This window comes from Sipha flava, unplaced genomic scaffold, assembly GCF_003268045.1.
Source record: "Sipha flava isolate LNK unplaced genomic scaffold, YSA_version1 247_pilon_pilon, whole genome shotgun sequence".
Classification (NCBI taxonomy): domain Eukaryota; kingdom Metazoa; phylum Arthropoda; class Insecta; order Hemiptera; family Aphididae; genus Sipha; species Sipha flava.
In genome coordinates, this window is record NW_020272895.1 from 88507 (window position 1) to 109353 (window position 20847).

Here is a 20847-nt window from a genome sequence, read left to right on the forward strand (position 1 = left end):
TGAGGATGTTTGTTAGGATAATTCCAATTAAATCACTCAAACTAAGTTAAATTGTTTTTATTGAAATATTTCTTAGTACAAATATTTAATTTAATTGACAATTAAACTGGCGTTAAGGTGTTGGTAAGAATCGTATTCACCTTGGCATTTTAGATTGATGCTACTTGTATTTTGTGCGACCGACCTTGGATTACCTATGTGACCAGTTGACCTCGTGAATTCGGCATTTTACATGTATCATACTGATGCCTTTCTATAATAGTTGTTTTAATATTTATTATGTACTATGTGTCTTCTCCACAATATAACTCTTAAGGACCTACATCTCTATATGTCCGTTACAGTAAATTGATCACTATGATTAATTACAACCGTTGAATTATTTAACTCGACTAGTTTAACTTGTCTCGGTTCCGAATAGTCGTATTGATAAACACGTGTATTATCCGCCCAAATCATTTGCCATCGTTTTGACGCAAATCGCCGAATATATGAAATTCATCCACGGCGGTGGGGGCTCAGTATTCAACCGTAATCTATGAGTGTTGCCGTGTGTCCAGACGCGTTCAGTGCAGAGCGTGATCGTATTGCAGGCGTACGCGTGCGCGACGAGAACACGGCCGGCGGTGGACTGGAATACGTGCGAATAATAAACGACGCGATCCTTGGCAAATACATAAAGGTTAGTTCTGTCTACACAAAATATCCGTTATAGGTTTGTAATTTCATCCTATTCATAATATCCTATCTTCTGGCAAACAAATAACTACGTGTACTGTGATTGTTTTTCAATGTCAAGTAAAGGCACGATCGCTAGTAGAAAATATTTAAATATTGCGTTAAAAAAAAAAAAAAAAAAAAAAAAAAAACGATATATTTACATTAAAAAAATTGCTTTTCATCAAGATAAGCATTAAACTGTTACATTATGCACCTACAATATTTTTTTACGCTATTTTATTGAATTTATAGAGTTTTATCGTTTTTTATTATTAATATGTATACCCCTGAAAATTGTTAAAAAATATATCACCTCCATGGACATAATTTGGAAGAGCAGAGTTCACAGTTTTTCACTAATCTACAAATGCGTTCGTCATTGATTTAAATCTTATTCTATTAAACTCATACCAACGGATAAATTCGTTTATAAAATTTAAAATGAATACAATTATAACTGTATAGATTTAATTTCTTCAGCTATACTCCAATATTTGTTGAACTTCGGTTTGTTTTATACGATAATATTTAAGTTAATATTTTATACTAATTTCGATGTTAAATTGAAAAAAAAATGTCGTTAATAACAGAATTTCCATAAATGCTACAAACCATCCGACGCAACAGAGACCAACACATTTGTTAGACGATTAAAAAATAAAACATTAAACTTTGCTCTATAGAGTTTCCATCTACGGAGATCCATATTTTAAAGACCCCGTACATGATTAATCTAACTGTGCACTTAATTATCACGTTTGACGTCATGCCTGAGCGATTAACTGAGGTAACTGTGCAGTTCTGATTGATTTTTACTCAGGTATTTGACCTGTTATTATATTATATTGTTATTATTGTTATTATATTTATGTATAATTTCTACTTTAAACTGATAAACTGTGGAGTTAGCTCAGGATATCACACAGTTCATACAATCTTGTCTCGTCTTTCTAGTAGTGAGGAGTGTCACGCGTGTCATATAATTTTTAAAGCGTGGCAATCAGTCTCATACGAGGAGAAATTGTGTCTCTCATTACTGTATTCTGTTTTTGAATGAGGGGACCAACTTTACTTAAGAGTATTTGAAAAACATTGTCGTCCATACATAGTTAATTTCTGAAATCGGCCATTTCCGCATTTTTCAATTCGTTCAATAGATGGCAATCGCTGAACAAAATACTTCTTTGTATAAACCAATTCTTGTTCCAGCGATTAATGTGTATTTTCTTGTGTTCATTTTTTTCTCCAAGCAGCAAAGCTGCTTGCAAACAACACACAGCTGCTTTTATTTTTCGGTCATTCATCATTAAAAACACGAACTGTACACAGTAATAACCGAACGATTTCCATACTACAGTACTACACTGAACTAGAAAATGAGAAAACGGTAGATATAACTGAGAAAAGAATTTCGAGTAGCCTAAACTCCTTCAGTTCAGATAACTGTACAATTTATGCTCGGTTATTTACGCAGATGAACTGCACAGAAAGCTGATCGTGTGTGGGGCCCTTTATGATTTTATTAAGTTTTATTTTTTATTCCTAAGAACACAATTTTAGATAAACATGCAGTGTTTAATGCGGCTATTATTCGGCTTGGCCTACACGAACACAATCAATGCTTCGGAGATCTTAGCAATCACTCCAATACCTGGAACCAGTCACTGGAATTTAATGAGCTCTGTTCTCGAAGTACTGATTGATCGAGGTCATAAAGTTACCATTGTGTCATCGTTTCCGAGGAAAACGCCACACGAGAATTATACTCATATCGATCTATCCAAATCAATGCCGATAGTGATGGCATCACCTTGGGAAACGGTAAAAATAAAATTATTCAAATGTTTTCTTAAATCTAAAACAGTTGCAAATTATCCATTTATCGCCGTACATGTAATATTTTATAAATGATTTTGAAAGAAATTTTTAATTGAACTTAAGTATTTTTTTTCTTAAACGTTTATAAAAAAATAATACATTACTTATACTCACAAAAAGTAAAAATAAAACAACTACATTTACTGTACACCGGTTTTCGATAAAACTGATTTTATTTTTTTGTCACAACTCAATGAACAATTTCAACAACAAAAAATTGAAATTTTCACTGAAATTTCAACAAATTTAAATTATACGTTCCCATAATACGTCCTAAGAATTTTTAGGACCTGGGAAAATTAATTCGAGAGCCCTTTAATCATCACAATAATTTATGAATATAATAATAAACACAATCCAAGTTTTAAAAATGTTGATAAATGTAGTATTCCAAAAGTCAACCAATTAAAGTCATTTAAATACATCGTTTCAATGAATAACACATTTAATAACTTCTCAACAGTGTTTTATCAGTTACCAAATTTAATTTATTTCTTTATAATTTATAAACAGCCGTGTAAAATAAGAATTTAAATGTTGTCGCGTCAATACTTGCGATAACGAATTTTTACGTAACTTTGTTTAAAATAATGTTGTTATTCAAACTCTCCAACAATAAACATAATAAATTAACCAGTTAATTATTAACTAATTAACTACTCAATTTTTCCTATTACTATGCCGATAATTATGTAAATAGTTATCAAATTATACCTGTGAATTTCTTGTCGCAATTGAAAATATATTAAACGTAGTTTGTATAAATGTATGTTAATTTATTATTTATGTTTAAATCGCAAAAAATGATAGTGCTTTTTTTTACCGAAATTCACCGTTAAGTTTCTCAAAATAATTTTCCAAAAACGACGCCCGACAAGGGGTGTTTTGATAAACGTTTGCGACGGACCAGTACGTTCGTCTCGCGAACGTCTCCCTCTTCCGACGTACCGACCGTCGAGCGTGCGGTCCCCCGACCGTCTGGATCACGTACCGCGCGCCGTCGGCTTCACAGGACGAGTAAATGATCGGGGCCGTCGCCGGACGCGTTTGCCCCACAGGTGATCAACGTGTACCGGCCGCCCATCGAGTGCCTGGAGTTCCTGAACGCCGTCCAACAGCAGACGTGCCGCACCACGTTCGAGGACCCGCAGCTGCGCCACGCGCTCTCCACTCGCCGCTACGACTTGGTCATCACCGAACTGCTGGGGTCCCGATGCGACCTGTACCTGGCCAGCCGGTTGGGCGTGCCGCACGTGGCCATCGTGTCCAGCCAGATGCTGACGTGGTACCAGGACTCGTTTGACAGCCCGTCCAACCCGTCGTACGTGGCCACGCTCAACTCGCCGTATCCACGGCCCGAGACGTTCTTGCAGCGCCTGCGCAACCTCGTAAACTACGTCACTGTGCACGCGTACTTCAAGTACGTGGACCGCGGGGCCGCGGCCGTGGGAGCCCGTTACTTTGGACCTGGCCACCCGGACGCGGAGACTCTGCTCCGCAATGTGTCCATGGTGTTCCTCAACACCCATTCCAGCTTTGACATGGCCAAGCCGCTGGCTACCAACTTCAAAGAGATCGGAGGCATACACCTTAAACCGTTCAAACCGTTGCCCGCGGTAAGAATAGAAAACCAATTAAATGTTCGAAAATGAACGGACAAAAAAAAAATCGAACCGTACAACGTGTAATTAGCTTGTAGAGGTACTCGTGAACGGAACGTAGTTGGACCATTTGGTAACGGTTTGTCGCGAGGACGAGACAACGGTCCAGTGATTCGGTTAACGAAAACTTACCTACTAACCTTCCTGCAAGTTTTCGCGAAACGAATGAGACGTGATCACCCGGTCTTTCGAATTGCACATTCGTTTAACGCTGTGTCCGTAAATTAAATGGTACGAATATTTCCACTGCCGGACGGTGATTTCATTGGACTTTTGTCATAGTACCTTCCTGATGAACTTATTATTATTATTTTTTGGTTTTTCTTGATTAAGATTACAAATATATAGTTTATTAGGTTACAGTTGTTGTATCATCACCTAACACATATATTAAATTTAATTTAAAAAACCTGTTTTTCGACTATCCTATTAAGCAGTGCTAGATTGTATTCTTTGTCACTTAAGAAGATAGTCGTCCGGGTCAATTATTAAGTTTTCCTTTACTTGCTTGTTTGACAGTTGAGTGTCCGATAACCAATAATACCTCGTTTTGTGTTGTTATACGCCAAGCCTTTGCGTGGCGTATACGACACAGTCATTTGCACATCTAAACGAAATATTATTATTATTGGATCATCTATTAATTGATTAAAAATATAAATCATTATTTAATCGGATTTCGGTATAGGTAGATCACTGTTATCAATTTATCATTCAAGGTACAGGTCTTTAACAACGGTGACGATGGTAGGTTATTATGTAAGTTTCATTAAAAGCAAAAAAATACAATTTTGCAATTGCATAATCGTTTTAAGTATTATTTGTATGATTTATAATGTGATGTTCAGGACCTACAAGAGTTTATTGACAGTGCCGAGCACGGTGTCATATATTTCAATTTGGGTTCGGTGGTCCGTATGGAAGACATGCCAATCGATATACAAAACGGCATCAAAGAAGGTTTTGCTGGATTACCGCAAAAGATTCTCTGGAAGATTGAGTCGGATCGGTCGACTATCAATTTACCGAAAAACGTTAAGACGAAAAAATGGTTTCCTCAATACGACGTCATAAGTGAGATATCATTGTTTTATTAATTGTTTTCCGTGGCCGCTCTATCATGCCTGGGGGCACGATTAACTGATAACGGTCAAAGAGTTTCGTTATATTCAAATCTCCATACCGATGCCGTGTAGATCATAAGAATAATATTGTTCATAACGAATACGAATACAATTTTTAACCATCGTGTAGGTTTTACGATGTGTCACTTGATTTATAAGCCAATACGTGAGAAAACATAAGTACTGAACGAGTGAAAAAAATATCAAGAAAAAAATTAATAGGTCTTGAACAGTAGATAAAATCTCGATTTAAATAAAAATTTCGCAGAGAAGTAACACTCCTTCAACTGCAGTGACGTGTTTTGCAAGAGCAATACACACACCAAAGAATATTTTGATTCGGAAATTTGTTCGCATATGTTTTCCAAATAGGATACGGCGCGTTCGTATAGGTTACAAAACTTTCTACTGGAATGCTTTCGGCTAAACATTTTAAACCTTATTTTTCATACTTTATAGGTGTTACGTGCTAATTATTCATCTGTAAAAATATAGATTTTACTAAAATAGAACTGCAGTTATTTTCTATATTTGTAAGAAAAAAATGTATTCTAATATTGGGAGAAGTCAGTTAAAATTTATTAATAATTTGTATGGAATTTTTTTTTCACCAAAAATGAATCAAACATAGATACCTAAACTATTACTTTATTCTGGTTAACTTGTGAATAATTTCATAAAAATATGCTTTTTTTTTCTAACGTAGAGTTTAATTTTAATGTATTCGTTATATTATTTGTAAATTACTACTAGGGTAATTTATTTTACCCTCATCTGATATTAATCATAATCAATTGTATTATTTATATTTACTTTTTAATATTCATTTTCTTTTTATCTACAATATTTTCATAGATATATTTTCTGATTTACAAATGTGTGATGGTCATAATTGAGGAAATTGCCTCAATCTTATTCTCGCTGTCAGCTAATTGATAGTATGATACACATGAAACAAAAAAAAATTAATAAATAAACATTTTAAAATTTATCATCGCTTACTCAGAAAATAGAACATTTAAAAGAACTATATTTAAATCAGGGATGGAAAACGTTTTTAAAAATCGTTATTAAACGAAAAAAAATGAAAAACGAAAACAATTAAAAAACGAAAACGAAAAGGTTGCCTCATAAGCATGTAAACAAAACGATTCCTCCGAACCATTCCTTATTTACTGACGTCACCCGAAGTACAAAATTTACGGTACGCGGCGGCGCAAAGCGAAATGCTATCAGGCATTATATGTATTTTTATATTTTATGCTGTAATTTTTTACTAAATTTTATTGATTTACCACTAGTTATTAATGTCAACGTAGTATAATTGAATATTGTATTTTACTACTTGAGAATTTATCGTGTTACCATCAATGGCGTATTTGAGTTATGGTCATGGGGGGAAACTAATTTTTCTTCAATACAAACTTAAAAATAATTTACAGTTCATTTATCTACAGCTTTTGTTTCTGTTGTAATGATAACATATTATAATGATAAGTCTATCATAATAATTTATATTCTTAATTATTTATACATTACATTTTTTAAATAAATCAATGTATTATATTAAAAAAAAATATGAGCCATGGGAGGGCTAATGCCCCCTTCACTTCCTCAAATACGTCCTTGGGTACCATTAATTATTTTTAGCTGTTTTTTTTTATATATATATTATTTTAGACAGATTTAAAAAAATGGAATAAAAATTATGGAACTATGGTTTATTAATTAAATTATTGTCACAGAAATAAAATATGATAATATATACAAAAATATCAATAAATAATGATTATTAAATTATGTCATAAGTCTTTTAAGTTTTTCCAGTCGTTGTAGATTCAATTTAGCATTTCTTTTTTTATTAATTAAGACACCGTGGTAGTTTAAATGCTTCATTCGTATGAGAATTCTTTGCTTAACATAATTTTATACAACAAGATAATATTTTTCAGGCATTTCTATTGGAAATTTTTTTGGTCACTTTTTTACAACTCCTTGTCCTTCAGGAATTTTATATTTGGTTATTTTATTAAAAATTCTTTCTATTCTAATAATATTATTTTTGAATTCATCACTGAGAATAAATAATTCACCATAAGAAAAATGATTTTTCATTAGCGGCATCTCATAATTATGTTCGTGGGAGATTTTTTTGAATTTTGTTCTGTTGTAGAACCAAGCTCTAGAAATTTGAGTTTAAATATCTTAGCTACCCAACCTGCCAAGTACTCAACTGCACCTTGAACCATTTCTATTTTATCATTACAATTCATTACTATTGTCTTAATTTGTATTAAATTATTTTATTATTATTATTATTACCTATAAAATAATATATTAGTATTTCCATCTCGCTTCACCTTGCTAGCATAATTAATGCATGTTGCTACAGTACAACATGACCCACCTTTGGGTTTTGACAATTAAGTAGTCATGTCTTAAATTATTCAATTATTTCAATAATAATCGTGGATTAAATAAAACGTTAGATATTATTACAAAAATCAACATAGGTGAAACTACGGGTCAGGCCAGTCAGCCTTAAGTTAGCCTGACTTAATTCTTACTAAAAATATGTATAAATTATATATTTTAATAATTATTTAGGCATTATAAATAATATATTTATACATGTAAATGTATAAATTTGTACGTTTCATATAATACCATAATATAATATAGTATATAGGTGAAATTGGTATAAATAAGGATTATAATAGAACATAATAAGTCTATTCTATGTATTCGAATAATAAGTCTTATTAGTTATTGTTTAATTTAGACATTTGACGGTTTTTATAATTATGTTATAGGAAATAATAGTTAATTTTACGTAATAATACTTTTTATATTTTTCATTTGGCCTGACCTAATAAAAGTGTTTAGTTTCGCCAATGAAAATCAGGAGTCATAACAAGCACACTGCAACTGAAAGCCAATAAACAGACATGAACTTCAGCTGACGTCATGGTGTGGTTTCCCCCACTCCTATAATTTGATAATTTTTAAATGAGGCAACCTTTATTATTTATAAACCTTGATTGCTGACAAAATATATTAATAGCATAGCACAATAATTAATTATAGTCCACATGGCACATACACATTGCAGTATTGACGGTAAAATTCTATTATTTTCACGACGACGGTCATGGATCATAGTGTAATCTATAACATAGTTGCCGCTTCAATTATAATATGATTATATTATTATCTATTCATTTTAACAGTTGATTAGGAATTGATTTTGTTTTATAATTTATTATACCTACTCATTATCATACTGGTTATTTTAGTTAATCGTAACAATGACTTTATAGAAATCTGAAATAGTGTTTTACTTTACGTCTTTATTTACACTTCATTAATGCACTTTTTAAAAACGTTTTAATTTAAAATTTTGAATTTTATTATTTTCATATAAAATATAAATTATAATTTTGATTTGAAATTTAAATTTTAAATATTAAGAATAATTAATTATAACTTAAGTGCATTCCTAAATTTAGTATATTGAAAATTCATTGTAACTATTATAAGTTAGGTATAAGAAATAAGAATATATAAAAAAAAACAAAATTACCAAAAACGTTATTTGGAAAAAATTTAGAAAAATAACGTTTAAAAGCGTTAAGCAAAAACTAAAACGAAAAAATCAAAAACATTTTCCATCCTTAATTTAAATATACTGAAGTAGTTATCCAAATACTTTGTAAGTTCGCTTTATCCGCTACATCATTGCAGCTGACTCAAGTCATTGTCCTCTTAAATAATACATTTTGCTGGACAATAATCAAAACTATTAAAATGGTTTACCAAATTGATTTTTTATCAGCTTAATCGAAATTTTAATAATAAACGCAATTAATCTGATTAGACATTGGATTTCTTTTACGAATTTAAAAAAAAATTAACAATAATTTTCGATGGAGTTTAAAAAGTTTGAAATTATAATACACATAATAATAAATAACGTGTATTTGTGTGCGATTGTGTGTGTTTGTTTTAAAAGTAAAATAAAAATAGTAGGGTAGATTTTACGTGAGCATAAAATTAATGAGATAAAAGAACAAGTTTCAAATAAAAGTTTTTCAAGGCCATAAATAACACATAAATAGAAAATGTTGTACCGGTAAATGTTCTTATGGTTAGAACATTAAGGGATGGAAAAAGGGTTATCAAATAACAGCGTTCAATCGTGTATAAAGTCTATCAATTTTTTAATACATTTTAATGGCGCATCTAGTATCTCTGCAGGCTCCAATCCATTATGTGTTGTATGATACGTAAAATTGTATTGGAGTGCACACGCGTGTATACAGAAATACGTACACACGTTAATATTATAATGTACTGTTTGATTAGTCCTTAGATCGTAATGCGTATTGTTCTCTTTGAGATCAAATAATATTAAAATAATAGTTTTCTAGTTAGATTTTTTCCTATTTATCCACTTAAACGAATTACACAGCATACATGTTTAACGTACGTGAACATATTATTAGATTATATTTGTATGTTACGTCGGTACGAAATTAATGAACACGCGCACCATCCTCAAGAATACAATAACAAAACATAATTGTGTCGCTAGCGCATGTGTGTGTTCCAACGTTTTTCGTTTTAATCGACGTTTGATTTGACTAATCTTATCGACAGGACACCCGAATGTAAAATTGTTCATCACTCACGGCGGAAATTCGGGCGTCATCGAAGCGATTAGCGCGGGCATTCCGGTGCTCGGCTTACCTATATTTTTCGATCAGCCAAGAAACCTGGAACTATTCAAACATTGGGGCACCGGCCTATTTGTGGATTACAATAATTTTACGAAAGAAGAGTTTGTGGGCAAGATCAAGCGGATACTCAACGATCACCGGTAAGTCGAAACGCTCTTTATTGCCTTACGTGATTACACCTATATTATTATGAAAACGGGGGGGGGGGGGGGGGGGGGGAGGGAAGAGAGCCTGGGAAAAATATTTGTCTATGGACCGCGTGTAAGGTGAAGAGGGCTCAATAGTCGATAGTTTCAACGATCAGTTTCAGTAAAATAAAAATTATAGTATCATAAAAATAGGCTCTAAGTCATGAAATATTGTCAACTTGAACTTTGCATATTTAGATAAATTTTTGATTATAATAAGAAATAAAAAACATTATTTGAATCAATCTAATTGCTAAAAATCAACAAAAAGATATAAGAAAATCAACAAAATGTACAGCATATAGATTTTTGAAAAAATCGAATTTTCGTTTTCATCGTAACTAAAAAAATAATAATTGTAGAGACATAACATTTTCACGGAGTTCTTGTGTAACACCATTGGCTATAGATGGTATAACTTTCAAAATATTTGTTGAGGTATTTATAGACAGTTAAAAAAAAATGCAAGCCCTAAAGTTTAAAATTTAAAAGAAAATGATAAAAATCACAAAATTCCATTAAATTTTATAATTATACATTTTAGAATTTTTAATTTGTTATTTGTACAAGATTTTTCATAAGATTTTCTTTGCACAAAAAAAAAAAATGAAAAGGAAATTCGCAAAATATTTTATAAACGTATGAGCATATCGTTTCAAAGAATATCCATTAAAGAATATTATTTATTTAGTTGCTATCCTATAAATAATAAACATGGCATTATGTTTCTTGATATACTTAGTATGTACCGGTAATTCATTTTTTCGAAATATGTAAATCGTGCTGTTTATGGGCACATAAAATTATCTATTTTCTCAAATTTTAGTTGTTTATTTTCAGCGAAAGTTAGAACTTCAGTTCAATATATCATATTGAGAAATTTGATCTTACTGCTCCGTTGACCATTTTTAGGAATATAAATTAATCCATCCGTCTTCATTCGCTAAGAACCGTATTTTTCGAGAGCAATGGTACATCGTTTACCCATCGTTCACCCGGCAGAACGTGAAATCTCACCTGACCTAGAAGTTTCGTTTGTTTTATTTTTTTTCTCATGACTACATTTTACACAACGGAAATATATCGAAAAAAATTCGTTGAAACGATTACGCTAAACGCATTCGCAATGACTAAAAAACCACGATTGTAGATTATCGAAAGGTCGAATCCGTCCTGATTCTGCTCGATGCGATCGAAAAAAAAAAATAAAAGCAACGTTGATTATGTTTTCGTTTCAGGTTCAAGGAAAACGCGGTGGACTTGTCGCGCCGTTTCCACGACCGTCCGGTCAGTCCTCAGGAGACGGTGGCCTACTGGACGGAATACGTGCTGCGGCACGACGGCGCCCACCACCTGAAGTCGCAGGCCGTGAACACCGTTTGGTATCAGTACTTCCCGGTCGACCTACTCGCGGTGGTCACCGCGGTGGTCGCGTCGCTGTCGTACTTCTTGCACCGCGTCGTCGCCAAAACACTGGCCACCGTTAGGCACACGTTTACTCAAAATTACAGCTAGTTTGCGCACAGATTATTTCTAGTGCCAAACACTCGTTTGCGCGCACATATTCCTTCCCGCTTGTACAGACTTAGGACCGTAGGCGCAATTAGAGCAAACGATTTTGGTGGGCTTCAGTCATTCCTATATATTTTTCAATCACTGCCTCTCGGTAACTTTTTTTCTGTCCTTCACCCCCCATAAAAAATGTGCTTATTAGAAGGTAAGTAAAACTTAAAAATTTAATTTTCTCAAGTTAGTAATCAATTCTTTTTTTTTTTATTTATCAATATAATAATATAAAGTTCTGCGTGGTTTTTTGGGGGAGGAAGCTTTGAATGTTTTTGAGAAGCTCCTCCAGCCTCCCCCTAATTGCGTCTATGCTTTGGTCTGTCAGTGAATATTTCAATGTTTTCACTGGTGTTGTTAAATATATCGTAACATTGACCTAATTTTATCTCCATCAAGATTTTCTGATTGACCTAGTTTATTGATTATTAATTTATCTATTTTATTTTCCTCACAAAATTATTTTAAATTAATTAATAATATGTATATATTTTCATACGCAGATAATTGACGTTTTTTATTTTTAGTTATTAAAAATATTATGTATCGATCGTCTGATTTAAAATATTTTATATCTCCTATCCAGTGTTGTGCTTTAGATAAATTTATCTAGATATGATATCTAGATAAAAACTTCATATCGTTATCTTATCTAGATAAAAAATAAAATTGTCATCTTATTTTCATCTAGATAAAAATCATAGCCACCTAGATAAATTTATCTAGATAATTGATAAAATCTGTACCTAATCATTAGTAATAACTTATCTCCAATTTTATCATTCAATATAAAATAAATAACTAAATAAGAAATTTCATTTGTATATTTACTTGCAAAAATTGGTTCTAAAATAGTTTTACATAGCATTTATTATTAATTGTGAACAATGACAATTTATTATGTATAGACATATATACCTACATAATGTGCATGGGAGATGAGAATTATTTTTGTCATTTATTCATAGTATGGCCCATACGGGGAAGTCTTATACCCGTATTACTATTGTTCTGTGGTATTACAAACGCGGAAAGAGCATTTACAAAAATATTAGAACCAGAGATAACGCACCATAGGTCTAAACTGGTCATTATTCCAGCTGCGCCATAAGTGGTTTATAAATACTAAAATACAGAAATAATTTTCGATAAGAAAATAGCAATATTATAATACGCATTACGCTGTACCTACACACAAATTGATCGTTTTCCATCATCATTCGACCGCTTTAAATTTAATATTTATATATTAATTATGTCCATTGTTCATGTAATCATGTGTTCTAAATAATTGTTATTACCGGACTTCAATTCTATAAATTCGTACTTTGATGTGTCTACATCAGCGGTTCCCAATTGGTGGTCCGTGGACCCCCAGGGGTCCGCGTGTTGATTTTAGGGGGTCCACGGTTGTGTTGTTCTGTAGTGCTATTTTTATTTTATTTTAGTGAAATTATTATCTTTGTAGTAATATGATATTCCAAGTATTTTTGGACTATTGAAACCCGATTATTGCGAAAAAAAATAGATAATCAATTTCATAGAAATAAATATCATTATTATCTTCAATATTACACTATTATTACTATAATTCAAAACGTGAAACCATACTGATTATTTTCTTTCCATTAACCAATATAATATATTTCGGACATATAATTTAAAGTAAATGATCAACATTAGTATTAGTTAGCAGTCTCAGTCATTACTGGTCAGCAATTAGTGCCGTGTGTCCTTTTTTATACATAGCTTACTTGGCTGATGTGTTCGAATACTTGAATACACTAAATTTGAGTTTACAAGGAATTTATGTTGATGTTTTTCACGTTGAGGATAAAATCGAAGCAACTATTAAAAAGTTTGAAATTTAGGCATTACGTGTTGAAAATAACTCTTTCGGTAACTTTCCGACATTACAAGCTTTTTTGGAATCTTCGTGTGAATGTCTATCACAGGAGGTAAAGAGTGAAATATCTGAACACTTGTTGAGCATGACCAAAATATTAAGAAAATATTTTCATCAACCTGACCCAAATAATACATGGATAAGAAATCCATTTTCCTGTGATATTGAAAAAATAAAAAATCTCTCTGAACAGGAACAAGATGAGTTAATTGATTTGGTTACAAATGGAACGATGAAAAATATTTTCAACGATAAAAAACTAATTGATTTTTGGTTAATTGTTCAAAATGATCAAAAGCAACTGGCTGAGAAAGCTTTAAGACATTTGATCCCCTTTTGCAAAACATATAGATGTGAACAAGCTTTTTCTACCTACTGTTACATGAAAAACAAATTTCGTAATAGACTTAATATTGACGCTGATTTAAGAGTTAAAATTTCAAGCATGCAGCCGGACTTAGACGAAATTATGAACAAAAAAGAAAGATTTCACTTGTCTCATAAAGTTTGAAGGTGGTTAATCAAATAATTTTTTTTATAAATATATTATTATTATTATTTTTTTTTTTATGAGAAAGTTTGTTTGTACTATATTACGAAAATGTTTACAAAATTAAAAATTAAATCATATTGAAAATAAATCGTACCAATTTATTTCTCATTTTCATAATTAAATAAAATTGAAGGTAAGTATTTACAAAAAAGGGGTCCGTGGCTTCATACTAATTGGGAACCGCTGGTCTACATAATATTATTGTACAACAAAATAAATATTAGGCGTGAAACGTCTGTTATTTATTAAAAACTTGTATGTACTATACGCAGCGCACTCATCCTCAACGTGTTCAGTGTTATTCGTCAGACTGTCTTCGTATTTTTCATAATTTTGTCTATAACTTTCAATTTTATTTTATTGGTGAAATATTTTATATTTTGAAATGGATCGTTACATAATACAATTATTACCCAAGACCAAAAGAGTTCGCCTACAAACGGATGAAAACGTAGATACCTTATATAAATATCTGGATAAAAATTATTTTATCTATCTATATCTAGATAAATTCAATTTCTACAGTATCTATCTATATCTAGATAATTTTTTTTTTATCTAATCACAACACTGTTTATTTGTGACATAATGACACATACGTGTTAATAGTAGTTAGTTGACTTAGGACATATTCATTTAGTTATTTCTATTAGTGTATACTTTTAATATTTTAAATATATTTTTGATTGAAGATATTTGTTTATTTTTTCCCCCGAATTCCATTTACAATGCACTAGTTTTTAAATTCTTATTATACAATGTAATTTAAAAAATCCTTCGAGTATTATAACACATTCTGTAATAATATATTTATGATTTATTTATTTAAATGAAATATTCGTTTACCGAACAAGATAGTACGTTTTCTTTGTTTATAACTGAAGTGATGTTATATACATACCATACTAGATGTTCATCATTAATCGAAAGCATTAATCTGAGATAAAATATTAGTGTCCGTATCTATAATCGAGTAATCATAACGACGACTGCATTAAACGTGGTGGCGTAAACTGTAAACTTTTTCATTTTAATTTATCATAATAAAAATAAAAATAAAAATATATTCCAATTTGTGTTAGCGTTTTTAAAACAATATGTTTCAAAATATAATTATTGCATTTTTTAAACTGTCTCTACTAGTACCCTGTCTGTCTGTACCCCGGATAAAGATTATACTCAAACATTCGTAGTGACGTAGAGACACCAAAATTTCCACCATTCCATTTGTAGTATGATCAAAGCTAATTGAAAATTCTGTTATTCTACTTTTATTAGCGATCACAATTTACTACTATATGTATAGAGCATTAGCATAGAGTGAATCATATCGATTACGAGTTACCGATACGTCATATTTTTTAGAAGAAAATATAAATGCGTTGCAAAGTTAAAATTTTATAAAACCTTTGGCCGATTCATATTTATTTTATCTTATCCAATTTTACACCCCTTCCATTACTCAGGGCTGTGTGTCGAAACTTTTTGCCCGGAGCGGTAGGGAGTTACCCGAAAGTCGTTCGCACAGCAACAGTACAAACAACAGACGAAGAAAAATCAATAACCTTCTTCCACATCTTTAAAAGGCCGGTAATTAAATAATAATAATAATAATAATAATACCACAAAAGTTGGGCATAAGAAACATATAAAAACTGTAATGAATGAACATTGGTATTTACTTTTATGTTATATTTTTATTATTATTATTTTTTTTTTCTTTTATACTAAAAATGTATTCAATAACGATTATATAATTACATATTTCTTCAGCCAAAAGTTTTGGTTCGCTGACGAAGAAAAAAATTTATTACATGGATGTATAAATTGTCAATAATATACATCTGTTAAACACATTTGTGTACTGATTATAATAGTGAATTATAAATTATTGATACAACATATTATATTACACTGAGTTCCTCAAGTACTATTATAATCATGCGAGAAATAAACAATATAAAAAACCGATTTTAGTTCACAAATTAACTATATTGAAATTTAGTTTATATTTCGCGTGCACTATTTTTGATTATTATATTAATTTGTGAAAATATATTTAAATATAAGTGAGTAACTTTCATTTTTATAACGCAGTTATCAAAGTTTCCTTAAATGTATTATGAACTAGTTATTTATATTTTAAATAATTCGATACAGTATAAACATTTTTTTTTAATTTAATGAAATATGATTTAATAATACATAGCTGTAAAATATTAAAACTGTAAACATTATACTGGTTTAATAAATATATAATTCAAGTTACATTTCCAAATGCTGTTAAAAAATATTTAATTCAATAGTATACATGTTTTGGAAAATAGTCATATATATTTTTTTTCATTTTATTCTGTGTGCCTAATATTTCACTAATAATACATTTTCTGTTTAATTATTAAATGAATATGGAAAATCAAATTATAAATATCTTAATGTAAATTGTATAATTGAATTATATTAATTACGTAATGGATACATAATGTTGGGGTGGACCTTCGAAGAAGAAAAACAATATATTTTTGATCGCGTAATCCATTTTATATGTAAAGTACTGAATCACTAATATATACTAATTTGGACTGAAATAGGAAATGTTGACACATCCCTTATCTGTGCCTCAAAAGCGTTACTTGTCGAAAGTATTTCTATGGGAATTTAATTAATCAACCAACTAAAAAATGTATCATAGAAATGGATAACATCTTAATTATGACTTCAATAAATATGTTTACTACATTTCTTTTAAAACAACTAATTTTAAGGGTACCTAAATAATGTAAAATAGTGTACGGTTAATGAAATGCCATTAAACTGAAATTGAATATGTGATCAAATGTCTTGATTATAATTACGTATTGCGTTTAATTTTACAAAACAAGTGTTTATTAAATCTGCCGCTTTTTGTAACAATCAAATGGAGATATGTAGTTTTAAATTAATTGTCCATCAATTACTATTGGTACTATGGTAATATTGTAATTATTACCTATATAATTAGATCTTATAATTATACTGGTACGTTAATACTCACTTTTAAATGTTTATTATTATTTAACAAAAACTTCATTTGAAACTTAAAACAATGGTCAAATATCAAGACAAGCATATAATTCACATTAAAATAGAGAGTAATCAGCAATAATTAATTTTAGCACCGGTTAATTAATTTTAAAATGTTTTATTTTTGTTCTGCACCGATTTAGAGATAATTAATAACAATAACTATTAGTAAGCTCTTGCTTGAGTTGAAATACAAATTATATATGGATCATATTATTATATATTATATTATACACACAATACGAAGAAATATATTAGATAATTAAGAATTTTTTCTTTAAACGATTTTAAATAACTAAGAAAATTACGTGTCCTTTAACTAGTAATATTGTAGATTAAAATGAATAAACTTAAAATGTATTTCAATTTTCCATGTTAAAAGATGTAAGTTGTACAAATATTAAGCATACCTACGCACCGTAGTGTACGTTCCATTAGCTGAGTCAGATTTTGTTAGATCGTGTTAGGTGCATCGTATACTAATGTATTATTCATATATTATTATATTATTTTTATTATTCATATCATCTTGTATTTTAGTTTTAGTCTGAATATCATTTACCATCTGGTTATTATAAATATATTATTACTTTTATGTTATTTTATTTAAAAACTTAAGCGAATTTCTTTTATTATAATATATATTTTACTCCAACAAATAATACATCTTCTCTTTCGTCTTAAACTCTCGTTACGGAAGTTATACATCACATTTCATGATACGTACATATTTTCAGATCAATCTGATTTATACCTGTACAAGTACTGTTGATGTGTTACCATTGTGCACCATTTCTCTCCTACTCAAAAGTCAGACCGTAAAACATGAACCTTGAACAATAATATTGTTTATAATATGTCCACGATTAGAGTAGAAATTCTTGAAGATCTAAAGTCACACGTAATCGAAAAATAAAGTAATATAAAAATCATATTTGGAAAAAAAAGCATTTATCCACGTTAAAAATATTATAAATATTGCAGCAAAACCGGACAAAATATTTAAAATTTGGAGGACGGTTTACCTGATAATTTAGAATACCAGGCTCCAAAACAATACTTATAGTACCATTTCCGATCTTCATTCATCCATCAGAATGTCTGAATGAACATTCGAATGTAACTCTTGAGTCTCTCCTAATCAAAAAGATTGAACATTTTTTCATCCTTAGTTAGTTTCATTATAAAAAGAAACATAATTTTTATTACAATATTGGCGAACACATTTCCACAAATACTCGTTTACGCCAAATTATATTTTGGCTGATCACCATTTCCACCAAAACAATTACTATTACAAAACTCACTAATTAAACGTATTTAGCATAGTATTATGTATGTTAGGTATTGTTAGTATTGTTAGTCATTGTTGAACTCTGTAATGAATTTAATTTTGTTGACTTGTTTTAACATTAAAATTAAATACGATAGCAATCATTTAATAACTATCCACGAGTACCGAAAAGGTAAAGCGTTATCTATTACGAGTATTTTAGTTAATAAATAGTGTATTTTTAAATTTATAAAAAATTATTCATGTACTTGCAACTGATATAGAAATTCGGTGGAATAAGTTAGGTTATATATTTTAGATTATCATTCTTCTTAATTTTATTTTCATTAACGGAATATTTTGTTCTCTAAAACCATTTCATTGGAATTTTTAACACCGTAAACAGCGGTAGGAGTCTCTTTTACTTGTTTTTTTTTTTTTTGGGCTATTATTGATTCTTTTAAAATATGAAGAAAATAAGTTAGAAAATAACAATATTAAAACGATTATTTAGGCTTCATCTAGTTCGTTTACAAAATTATTTTTTATTTATTCATAGGAACAACCCATTTTATGAAAGATTTATTTACAACCTTTCCGTTCTTATCGTTCTTTTTTACCGAAAGAACGATACGCACGGCTTCAGAAGAGGTTCCTATTGTTGACGCACAAGTCTGAATAATTGGTGTATCCGAAACATTGAAATATTCAACAGATTTTGGTGACTTCGATTGAACATAATTTTGAATAACAAAGATATCATTATGGTTTTCTTTTTTTGTGATTTTTGAAGCAGAAGTATCTTCGACTGGAATGTTGACATCATTAGATTCTTGATCTGATGTATCTTTTAGGAAGTCTTTTGATAAAATATCGGTTTCTTCAAACTTTATACCAAAGTTAACAGAACTAGAAAAAATAATTACTGACGAATTTTCTAGTGTAATCTACAATTCGTCTAAAATTAACGAAAAATCGGAAATGAAATGTCAGCATTAATACAAATAATACAAATTGAATTTTATTTAGCGTAAAACAAAACATACTTTTTAATTTATCCATATGCATGATAGGATTTACCAAATTTCACTCTTTTATTTATGGTTACAATTGTTAGATTATCTGGCTCTAACGATACATTATCTCGCACATCTTTAGAAATGGTATCCGATGAAGAATTAATTAGGGGCTACATTTATTGGACTTATTACAACTAAGGGCCCTTTTGAAGATATTTCAACTGTATCACAATTTTGATTGGATATATCAATCTGCATACTGTTTGATATGACATTCACCAAGATATGAACTACAAAGTTTTGATCGCAAACACAAGAACAGGCTAAATCACTTGATATGTCAATATAATGATCATCCAATTATTAGAGGAACCCGAAGACATTAGACGTCTAAAACATCTGGACGACTTAATTTAAGAATTTAAATTAATGTAGGAGCCATTTCATTGGAAGTGCGACTTCATCAATGTGTACAGTATATATTTATATATACGTATAAGTACGTATTGACAATTATACAACATATTTATAAAGAGATTTGGATTGTTAAAATAATCAAGTCCCAGGGCATTGAAAAAAAATTATCCAGATTAGAGTTCAAAGATTTATCGATTATTAACAATATGATTTTCAAAAAAATCATCAATCAAACACTTACGGCTGGCTTCATATTCGTCACACATGACCCACAACGGTTTTGAAGAGTATTTCATGAATTTCTTTACTGGCTTCTCAGATTTCTTCGATTTGTTGTAAGATTCAGTAATCGCCATTTCTAATGATATATTAAAATCAATTAAAATTTGAAAACTAAAAAGTTAAGAAAAATACCGGAAACTATGTCACAATATTCGATTATGAAAAATGAATAGTAAATTTTCCAAATTGAATAGTTTATAACTATCGTTGTTCATTTTTTTATATTATACATTGGTGTAGTTACATATAAATCAAATTATCATATTGTCGTTTTAAATTTATTATTTTTGAGAGGGTACAAATAGTATGTTACAATTTGTAACATGACATATGCATGCAAACAAAAACGTCCCTTCTCAAGGCCATCAAGTTTGTCATATTTGATCTACAAATTATTTAAGGGTATTTGCGGACAGTCATGGACAATATATTTCCCCATCAAAAGAAGGATGTAGGGTGTA

At 30.2% G+C, this 20847-nt stretch overlaps 2 protein-coding genes across 3 annotated transcripts; both read left to right on the top strand.

The window, feature by feature from the left end:
- Positions 1 to 369: 369 nt before the first annotated feature.
- Positions 370 to 12361, top strand: LOC112684240 (UDP-glucuronosyltransferase 2A3-like). Of its 2 annotated transcripts, none has more exons than XM_025555642.1 (6): positions 370 to 682; positions 2281 to 2541; positions 3657 to 4214; positions 5108 to 5333; positions 10043 to 10262; positions 11549 to 12361. In XM_025555642.1, the coding sequence occupies exons 1-6, from the start codon at positions 539 to 541 to the stop codon at positions 11823 to 11825; spliced, it is 1686 nt and encodes a 561-aa protein (XP_025411427.1). In that variant the 5' UTR covers positions 370 to 538; the 3' UTR covers positions 11826 to 12361. The 2 variants fall into 2 exon arrangements, with proteins under 2 accessions (XP_025411427.1, XP_025411428.1); XM_025555643.1 differs by having other exon boundaries at positions 593 to 682; positions 2268 to 2541; positions 11549 to 12360.
- Positions 12362 to 13864: 1503 nt separating this feature from the next.
- Positions 13865 to 14290, top strand: LOC112684269 (zinc finger BED domain-containing protein 5-like). The gene has a single exon (XM_025555696.1). The coding sequence runs from the start codon at positions 13865 to 13867 to the stop codon at positions 14288 to 14290; it is 426 nt and encodes a 141-aa protein (XP_025411481.1).
- The last annotated feature ends 6557 nt before the right edge of the window (positions 14291 to 20847 follow it).

What these genes read in the sequence shown, in the direction of transcription:
- LOC112684240 (XM_025555642.1), top strand. Translation starts at nt 539, where the DNA reads ATGAGTGTTGCCGTGTGTCCAGACGCGTTCAGTGCAGAGCGTGATCGT. An exon ending in TCCTTGGCAAATACATAAAG is followed by an intron (nt 683 to 2,280) that starts GTTAGTTCTGTC and finishes ACACAATTTTAG; the next exon opens with ATAAACATGCAGTGTTTAAT. An exon ending in TGGCATCACCTTGGGAAACG is followed by an intron (nt 2,542 to 3,656) that starts GTAAAAATAAAA and finishes TTTGCCCCACAG; the next exon opens with GTGATCAACGTGTACCGGCC.
- LOC112684269 (XM_025555696.1), top strand. Translation starts at nt 13,865, where the DNA reads ATGACCAAAATATTAAGAAAATATTTTCATCAACCTGACCCAAATAAT.